Source organism: Zosterops lateralis (genome assembly GCF_965231275.1).
Source record: "Zosterops lateralis genome assembly, chromosome: 2".
NCBI lineage: Eukaryota > Metazoa > Chordata > Aves > Passeriformes > Zosteropidae > Zosterops > Zosterops lateralis.
In genome coordinates, this window is record NC_139763.1 from 103,283,971 (window position 1) to 103,293,724 (window position 9,754).

General features: G+C 59.4%; 2 protein-coding genes across 2 annotated transcripts in view; both read right to left on the reverse strand.

Moving 5' to 3' along the window:
• ARHGEF17 (Rho guanine nucleotide exchange factor 17) overlaps window positions 1–4,977 on the reverse strand; it is a 31,543-nt gene extending 26,566 nt beyond the window's left edge. Inside the window, exon 1 of the mRNA XM_083854831.1 lies at window positions 1,389–4,977. Within this exon, the coding sequence (XP_083710957.1) occupies window positions 1,389–4,307 (2,919 nt within the window). The 5' untranslated portion in view covers window positions 4,308–4,977. The remainder of the gene's footprint in view (window positions 1–1,388) is intronic.
• Window positions 4,978–6,985: 2,008 nt separating this feature from the next.
• P2RY6 (pyrimidinergic receptor P2Y6) lies at window positions 6,986–9,192 on the reverse strand. The gene is made up of 2 exons (XM_083881675.1): window positions 7,800–9,192; window positions 6,986–7,571 (listed from the first exon to the last, which is right to left on the reverse strand). The coding sequence occupies exon 1, from the start codon at window positions 9,157–9,159 to the stop codon at window positions 8,152–8,154; it is 1,008 nt and encodes a 335-aa protein (XP_083737801.1). The 5' UTR covers window positions 9,160–9,192; the 3' UTR covers window positions 6,986–7,571; window positions 7,800–8,151.
• Window positions 9,193–9,754: the final 562 nt, after the last annotated feature.

Sequence of the window (9,754 nt, forward strand, 5' to 3'; positions counted from 1 at the left end):
TTTCACACAGTGGCTAAGAGTGGCCATCCCTGTTCTCAGCCACCAACTGTTGTTGTCTGGCAGTGGGGACGGGAGAAGGAGCTGGATGGAGAGCAGAAATCCCTGGAGAATATTTTGAGGGGAATGTTGCTGCCAGGAGGATGGATTCCAAGAGAATAACCTGGGGGAATGATGCTGTGGGGATGCCAGACCCCAGGAGAACCTCCTGGGGATGATGATGCTGCAGGGCTGCTAGATTCCACAAGAATATCCTATGAGGAGGATGCCAGACCCCAAGAGAATATCCTAGGGGAAAGATGCTGCAGGGATCTGGATTTTGGGAGGATCCAAAGAAAAGCATCCTTGCTCCATGGAGCTCTGCCCTGGCCAGCAAGGGTTACACAGCCAGGCTCAGCCCCGGGGACTTCATGCTTGGCTGCCGGAGGCTGCTGGAAGGGAATGGTCCAGGCCATCCTCTTAAATCGGCATGGGAGCAGGGGAGAGAGCCCTGCCAGCATCATTCCTGCGAGCTCTCGGCAGATCCCCCGCGGGAACGGGTATTTCTGGGCTTCTCCCAGAGCTATTAAAAGCCCCGTGGGTGCTGGCACTGCCGAGCCGCAGCAGGAGGTGATGCTTCCAAGCCCTTCCCGGCACAAGCAGCCGGAGTGATGGGAACCCAAGTCCACGTTCAAACAACAGCCAAGGGGCCAGCAATGCCAAAAACCCATCCCAGGACAGATCCCAAAGCACGCAGCCACGCTTCAGGATGAGCAGAGCATCTTCACACTCCCTAGACTGCACTAATTCTTCCCCAGAGAGGATCAAACTTTTACCTATTGAGCAAATATTCAGTGCATGCACAAAAATATTTTTCTCCCTTTTCCCCACCCACCAGCATGGCAATGCTCATGATCCCAAGTAGAGGGATGGTGTTTTTTGGAGGGGGAAATGCAAATTTGCTCAGTGAGGGATGTAACATGAAGAATCCCAAGCAGAAGGATCATTTAAGCCTTCCCAGCCAAGGAAAAGGCAATTTTTGGTTCGACATCTCAGGGATGGTCAATTTATCAGTACCTTACATGGCATCACTGAGAGATGTTATATATGAACATAAAATTGCTTTTTTTTAAATCCTCTTTCACCCAAACTTGGTGCTATTTAACCTGAAGGCTGCTTTTTCCCATCCAAAAATCACCTTTTTATCAGGGAGAGCCCTGCCTCAACAAACAAGAGCTCATCCCCTGGGGACCACCAGAAAGGGCTGGGAGGGCTCTTGGCCATCCAGCAGTGCCTCTGCTGATGGGAATTTGTCCACCACAAGGGACACGTGACACCCAAGGCCACCACTGCTTTGGATGGGTTGCGTAGCCCATGAAACAAAGGTGCTTTTAGGATGGATGGGTACTTACCACCTGTGGCTTGGTCCTGGGGCTGTGTTCATCAGGCAGTCGTGAGCAGCGGGGCAGCCGGGGTGGTGGGGCAGCGGGTGGCGAGCGGGATCCATCCCCGGCACTAGGGGATGTGTCACCTGAGTTGAGGGCCAGCATGTACCGCTTCGTGACATCCTCCAGTGAAGGAGGCTGGAGGGTCGGGAAGGACTTTCCAGGTGAGCGGCCGGCAGCCGGCGCAGGGAGGTGGCCGTGGTGGCTGGAGGGGACGAGCGGCTCGGGGACAGTGATGGGGACGAAGGTGGCGGGCTCACTGGTGTGCCGGATGTGCTTGGTGGCCGGGCGGCTCTTGGCGAGGGAGGCGGGTGCCGGGGGTGGCTGGTTCTCCTGGTGAGATGCGCGGTTGGAGCGCTTCTTGGAGCTGCGGCGGGCGATGCGAGGGGACAGCACCTCGGCCAGCTTGGGGTCGAAGCCGTAGCCGCGGCTGGCGCCTGGCGCTGCCAGCTGTGCCGAGAGGATGGGCTCGCTGCTGGATGGGGGAATGCTGGGCTCCAGCTCGCTGATGGCCTCACCGGGACCCTCGAAGGCGCCGGCCGCCAGCTCGCTGCGGCGGCTGGGGTCACTCAGAGACTTCTTCTTGATGGTCTTGCCATTGGCCTTGTCATCGCCCAGCTTGGCCATGGCGCCGGGCTGGCTGACGATGGTGCGGATGAGGCTGCTGTAGTCCCGGGGCCCATCGCTGCCCAGGGATAGGTCACTCCCTGCGCTGCCTGCACTGCCCGCGATGGTGGCGGGCTGGGGGATGCCCGCCTTGGCGCTCAGCGAGCCCAGCAGGTTGCTGTCGACAGAGAAATTCTTGGCCTCCTCCACCACCGAGCATCTCCGGTGAGGCATGGGGTCGCTGAGGGAGCGGTAGGGCTCGGTGCCACCCTCACTGCCACCCTCCATCCCATTGGCGCCCGCTGACGGGAACTTACGTCGGCGTCGCAGGCTGCCAGGGGTGCTGGGCGTCTCGGGTTTGCCAGCTGGAAGGTCTTCGGCCGCTGCCGCCGGGTGAGCAGGCAGTGGCATTTCAGAGCCGCTGGCTGCCGGTGTGGCACTGGGCAGCATCCAGGCGTCCACAGCTTCACGCAGGTTTTGGAAGGGCATCCCCATGGGCTCTGGCTCCGTGACGATGCCCTCGTCCATCACGTTCGACTCGTGACCCGACAGCTCCTCCACAGATTTTCTGTGAGCAAGGTTCTCCTCCAAGTCCACGTCCTTCAAACACCGCGTGCTCTCCACCTGTCCCCGAAGGGTCGTGTCCGTCGTCCCCGTCGGTGCCACCACCTCGGCGCCCTCCACACCTCCGCTGTCCTTCTGCTCGGCGGCAAAGCTGTAGTCCTGCTGGGAACCCATCCTGCTGATCTTCTCAAACACCTGCCTCGCCTCCTGAATGTACTGGTCCTGGATGACCATGGGGACAGGATCCTCATCCCCCTGCTGTCCTCCACCTGAAGCCACCCGGTCCTGGCTGTCTGTAGCGGCCAGAAGGAGCTCAGAGGAGCTCTGCTTCATGGAGCTCTGTAGGAAAAGCCGCCGTGTGCCGGATTTTTCGGAGCAGGTGAAGGACTTGGCACGACGTAAAGTGGCCGTCAGGTCCTTGAGCGTCGGCCGCTCTCCCGGTGCCCAGCGGTTTTGGGGATGAGCGGCACCGCAGCTGCCCGGGGAGGGGCTGGCAAGGCCGGAGCATCCATCAGAGCCCACGTCCAGGCCGATCCTCACCCCCTTCTTCTTCACCTTCAGCTCCGAGAGGTCTGATTTGAGGAAGCTGAGGAGAGTCAGGGTCTCGGTGGCAATGTCGGGGTTGGACAAGGACTTGCGGTGCTTGGCCCTCTCCCCTTCCAGTCCCGGCTGCTGCAGGCTCTCGCTCCCACAGTCCGGTTTTGCCTTGGCCACGCTCTGGGGCAGCTTGGGGCGGACGCGGACCCCCGGCTGTCCCCACGCCAGGCCATCGCTGGCCCCAAAACTGGGTGACCGATAGATACCGTAACCTGCCTGCAGAGTCCTTCCCTGGCCAGGCCAACAGACTCCGAACTGCTCCTCTTCCTTCAGCGTCTCCGTGCTGGAATAACGACTGCTGCTGCGTGACCCGCCGGGGCTGCCGAAGGGCAGGATGTTCACCTTGGAGACGCGGGCCACCACGGGCAGCGGGTGGCGGGGGACCACCCTAGCGCAGCCCTCGGCCTCGGCATCGCCGTCCGCCGTGCCCTCCTTCTTCTTCCGCGCGGCGCGGGGCCGGGGGGCAGCGCTCTGCCCTTCGCCTTCGCCGCCCCAAGAGGCGCGGGGAGAACGGGCCGCCGCCGCTTCGTCGTCCCCGTTGGAGCGGGGCGACGGGGAGGAGGAGGGCGGTTGCGGTCGAGTCGAGTTATGCCAGGAATGCGGGCCGGGCTCCGGCGGAGCTCCGCGGGGAGAGCGGAGCGCCGGGTGCGGGACGCGGCTGCGGGGCGGAGGCGGCGGGGGAGCTCCGCGGGCGCTCCCGCTCCCGCTCCCGTTCCCCATCCCATTCCCGGCGGCCGCCGTCGGCTGCCGGCAGCTTTCCCCGAAGAGTTTCCGCATCGCCGGGACGCTGGGCCAGCGCGGCGGCTCCGCGTTCAACCCCGGGCCCGGCGGCGACGGCGGCGGCGGCGGGGGCGGCGGTGGAGCCGGGGAGGGCGGCGGAGCCCCGGCATGAACCGGGCCCGGCGGCTCCGGCTCGGTGAAACGAAGCGAAAGCTGCCGTACCGACGGGGCCAGGCTGCCAAAAGCCCGGCCCGGTTGCTGCTCCGCGATCGGCGCTGAAACTTTCCTACCCGGGAAGAAGAAGGAGGAGGAGGAGGAGGAGGAGGAGGAAGGCGGGGAGGAGGCGGGCAGGAGGCACCGAGCCGCCGCTACCCCCCGGCCGCTGCCCCCCTCCGCCATTGTCGGTGCCCCCCCGGCGCCGCCGCCGCCTCCGCCCGCCCCCCGGCCCCGCCGCGCCCCGGCCCCGGCCCCGCCGCAGGCACCGCCCGGCCCCGCTCCTCCTCCGGGCTGCCGGCGGGCTGCATCCCTCCCGCTTTGTTTTCTCTCTCTCCCCCCCGCCCCACCACCCCTTCTTTCTTTTTTTTTTTTTTTTTTTTTTTCGGCTTTTCCTCCTCCCTCACCCCCTGCTTTTTTATTTGTTGCATTCAAATAAACTTTCCTCCCCGGAGGCGGGGTTTGCTCCCGCAGAGGGGGAGGGTTGAAGTTTTGCTCCCTTTTAAATTTTATTTATTTAATTCTTCTCTCTTTTTTCTTTTTCTTTTTATTTTTCTTTTCTTTTTCTTTTTTTTTTTTTAGGGGATGTGTGTGTGGGGAGGAAGAGCTGCCCTCTCTCTCCCAGGCTAAGAAGGAGCACCTCGCACTCCCCTGCATCTTTCATCCCCCTCCTGCATCCTTCCTTACCCCCTGTATCCTTTCTTCCACATGCCCCCCACCCTCAGCATCCTTCATCCCCCTTATCTTTTATAAAAAAGTGGGAGAGCAACTTTTTACACGGGCAGATAGTGATAGGATGATGGGGGGACAGCGTTAAACTAAAATAGGGGAGATTTAAATGGCGCATTGGGAAGAAATTCTTCCCTGTGAGGGTGGGGAGGCCCTGGCACAGGGTGCCCAGAGAAGCTGTGACTGCTCCATCCCTGGGAGTGTCCAGGGCCAGGTTGGACAGGGCTTGGAGCACCTTGGGATAGTGGAAGGTGCCCACGGCAGGGTGTTGAAATTAGATGGTCTTTAAGATCCCTCCCAACCTAAGCCATTCTGTGATTCCCTCCATCCCTTTCCAGCTTTTTCTTTTTACGGGGAAACAGGATAAATCATCAAAAATGTGAGGGCCAGTGAAAGATTCTTCCCATTGCACCAGATTCCTCCAGACCCTGCTTTGCAGTTCATCCTGGGGAAGAGAGAACACCTTGTTCCCAACTTGCAAAGCTCTCCAGTGAGGCATTGCCCCGTGAACAGACTTTCTCGTGGGTTTTCAGCATCGCTTGTCAGCGCTTGCTATTTGAAGCCTATAACCCTTTTTTTCCCCCGAGCCAGCAGATTTGTTGCTGGGGATGTGAAAAATGAAGGTGGCTGGGACGGCTGGTGGGTGAGCTGTGGCCTTGGAGACATGGATGGGGCTGGAGAGGTGTCCTGGCCATGTAGAAGATATTGCTGGCTCTGACCCCGAGGCACAAAAAAAGGGGGAAGGAAAAAAAAAATCCTACACCTCCTGTAAATGCATTTTTCAGGACCTAAAAAGCGCCCGCAGCGATGTCGTGAGATGCTCCACCCCAGCAAGTATTCCTTCCCTGCCTTTCCCTTCCCACCCTCCGCCCTGCTTCCCTGCTTCCCCCAGGCCTGGGTGTCTCCTGGCTGCATGGATGACATTCCCACGATGTCCCCCCCAGCTGGCATTTTGGGAAGAGCCATGTGTTTCATCCCCCCTGGGTTCTGTAGGAGCTGTTCCTCAGCTTTGAGCAGCTGGCAAGCGAAGGAGATTTGCTGAAGCATTCACCCCATTTCTAAGGCATCCCTTTACTCCCATCACCCTGGCTTCCAGGCATGGTGGTGCCAAGGGAACTGCTGGCAGGACCCCAGGGCAGGGCAGGACATGGTGAGATCCAAAGAGAGTTCTGTGTGTCCCCTCCTCTTAAAAACGTTCCAAATTAGAGATTCCAGTATCAGGAACATCATCCTGAGGCTGTTGGATGTGACCACCTCAGCCCATGCACCCCTTGCAGCCATCACCAGACTTTTTGGACGTTGATTAATTTTTTCTCCCCCAGAGCTTTATTGTAGTTGGATTTTCCCGGCCACCTCCTCCCATGGGTCCTATCCAGGCGCTGGGTGCTCTGATGGTGCAGGGCTCCTCCCTCCCTCCCTGGAGCCAGGTGGACACCCACAGATCAGACGGATTTCTCCAAATCTAAATATTTTGCGCCCTCTCCTGGGTCCGGATGGCGTGGCCCGGCCCTCCCACCCCGTCCACTTCCTGCTGTCTGGGAAGAGATAGGGACATCAGGCTGGGGCTGTCCCTCCAGCCACTGCTTTCGCAGCCCCCCCAGCATTTTGCCTTTCCATTGCAGGACCCCAAAGATGCATCAGAGGGGATTTGGGCGCGGATGAACCAAGGGAAAGCACAGGGCTGCCTTTGCCTCCTCCATCACATTCTGTGCCCCAGAGTCATTGTCACTGTCAGGACAGGGACACAGCTCCTGCAAAACCAGGTGGTTTGAGCTAATGCCGCTGCAGGATCCCTTTCTGTTCCAGCCCAGCTGTGATGCTGAGATCTCTGAGTATCATCCAAGAGCCTCTGACTGCTCTGGACGCTCTCCTCATCCTCATGACAGCGAGGAGACACACTGAGACTGCCAGCACTGGATGCTTGTGTGGCCAGGTGCCCAAGGAGAGGCTGTGTACCTGCAGAGAGGTCAGGATGGAGCTGCACGTTTGGCCAGCCAAGCTGGAGGGGTGCTCAACCCTGGAGATTTGAGGCAAATTACTTAAATCCGCTTAGGTGTGATTATTACAAACAGACATGAAAAATGCAATTATCCACATTTATATATTTATATATATACACTGTATGGATACATATATTGTGTTCAGGCAGAGAATTTCTGCACTGCAGAGCCTGTGCTGGGCCACAGAGCTCCCTCCGCTCAGATATATTCTATGTCTGTACATACAGTGGGTGTATACACCCATCTGAGAGAGAGCAGGGAGTTAATTCTATACATCCTATATGTTAGAGAAGATTTGCAGAGTGATGAGTGGTGCATCCACCTGGCAAATCCCTCCTCACTGCAGGGAGAGAGAGCAGCATCCCAAAAGAGGCTGTGGGAGCAAAGCTCAATCCCCAACCCTGTGGAGAGGCCAAGCCAGCTGTGGGATGTATGGTGACGTGGCCAGGACTCTGAGCAGCAGTTCTCTGTGGCATGCATCTCCCAACTCTGGGCGCTGTGTCCACATTGCCCGCTCTGATTGTGGTGGATCCTGGTTAGAAGGTGACAGCAGGGCACCACTGACACCAGCATGGGCCAGATTTGGGGTGCTGGGCTAAGCAGGGACCTGGACTCATGAAGGTCCCCATGCAGGTGACATTGCTGCTGGCTTGTGCCTAACCCAGCCCATGGGCATGGCTTCAGTGGGAAGTCCAGCACGAGTGTTCCCGTTGCCCTTTCCCTGTTCCCAGTTTGTCCAGGGGTGCTCCTCCCATTTTGCAGCACCAGCAATACCAGTGAGCCTGGTATTGTCCTCATTCCAGGCACTGGGGGATAGGGATGTCCCAGGGTTACACAAAAACCACCTGTGACACTTGTCTTGAGCTGGAGGAACACACGGGCCCATGGTATGGGCTGAATCAAACTTTCCCCAGCCTTCTCATGCTGTCCCTATCAGGGAATTTTTAACTGGCTATGAGGACAAATCATCCCCCAGCAGCTCATCCTGAGCCAGGGATGTGTCCTCCATGGTCCCATCTTGTTCTCCACAGTCCCAGTGGATTTTTATTGCATCGGTGGCTTGACCACCAAGGTGCTGAGCTGCTCCAAGTGAGCAGCCGAGCCAGGGAGAAGACGCTGGAGCTGTGTTGGGGTTAATACTGCACCACTGCAGGCTGGAGATGGGCTGAGGCTGCTGAAAGCCTGGGAGATGCCATCCTCCTCTCCTCCAGCATGTCCCCGGTGAGGCCATCTCTGCTCCGTGGAGCTCACAGCCGGAATCGCTCCGTGCCTGGGTGGCACTGAGGTGGCACTGTCCCTGCCTAGGAGCCGTAGGTGACGCAGTGGTCGTGCCGCCACTTGGAGCTCATCTTGTCGATGAGGTAGCGGGTGCTCTCGCGGAACTTGCGCTGGGTGAAGTAGAAGAGGATGGGGTCGAGGACACTGTTCATGCTGGCGAAGGGCCGCGTGCACTTGTAGGCGATGGCGAAGGCCTGCAGCGCCGGGCAGGGCAGCGTGGGAGAGGAGCGCACGATCAGGTAGATGGTCTTGGTGAGGTGGAAGGGCAGGAAGCTGATGCAGAAGACGATGACCACGATGATGACCATGCGCACGGCTTTGTCTTTCCTCTTGTGCACGGCCAGGCCGATCAGCTCATCCTTCTGGCACAGGATGCGGGCCATGCTGCAGTAGCAGGCCAGGATGGCCACGAAGGGCAGCAGGAAGCCGGTGAAGGTGAGGGTGATGCCATAGGGGAAGTAGGCGGCAGAGTGGTCGGGCGCACTCAGGTCGTAGCACACAGTGCGGTTCCTCTGCATGCCCGTGGAGGCGAAGACAAAGGTGGGCAGGCACTGGGCAATGACGATGAACCACACAGCCGCGCACACCAGCCACGTCAGCTTCTTGCCCTTCTTCTTGTGCCACGAGGCCAGGGGGTGGCAGATGCCCAGGTAGCGCTGCACGCTGATGCAGGTGAGGAAGAAGATGCTGCCGTGCAGGTTGGTGTAGAACTGGAAGCGCACGAACTTGCAGGTGAAGTCCCCGAAAGGCCAATAGTCCTTCTGGGTGTAGTTGTAGATGAGGAGGGGCAGGGAGCAGACGTAGAGCAGGTCGGCCACGGCCAGGTTGAGCATGTAGATCATGCTGCGGCTCAGCGCCTTCCGCGCCAGCCAGATCTGCCCGATGACCACGGCGTTCAAGGGCAGCCCCACCACAAACACCACCGAGTACACCAGGGGCAGCAGCACCTGCTTGAACTCCTCTTGGTAGGTGCACGAGTTCCTCCCGGTGCTCACGACTGTCAGGTTGGCCATGGTGGTGTTCCCAGCCATCAGGGTCCCCTCTGCTGGTGTGGCCCCTCTACAGCACCTGTGAATGTCAGAGGGGACAGCTGGTGACTCCTCTGCGTGGTGTCACACACGCCCTCACAGGATGAACCTGGACCAGTGTTCTGCAGCTTGGGGCCTGCAGTATCCCAGTGTTCCCAGTGTCCACAGAGGATGGAGAGCAGCCCTGAGGATGATTTGGGGGTGTTGGTGGATGAGAAGCTGGACATGACCCAGCCATGTGCAGTCATGTGCAACCCCCCATGCCCTGGGCTGATCCCCAGCGTGGGCAGCAGGAGAGGGGGGATTCTGCCCCTGTGCCCCTGAGCTCAGGTGAGACCCCACCTGCAGAGCTGCCCCAGCCCTGGGCCAGCAGCACAAGGACCTGGAGCTGCTGGAGAGAGTCCAGAGGAGGCCCCGGAGCTGCTCCAGGCTGGAGCCCCTCTGCTCTGGAGCCAGGCTGGCAGAGCTGGCTACCCAGAGAAGCTGTGGCATCCCTGGAAGTATCCGAGGCCAGGTTGGACAGGACAGAGGTGTCTCTGCCCATGTCAGGGGGTTGGAAGGAATCTTTAAGGTCACTTCCCACCCAGACCCTTCTGTG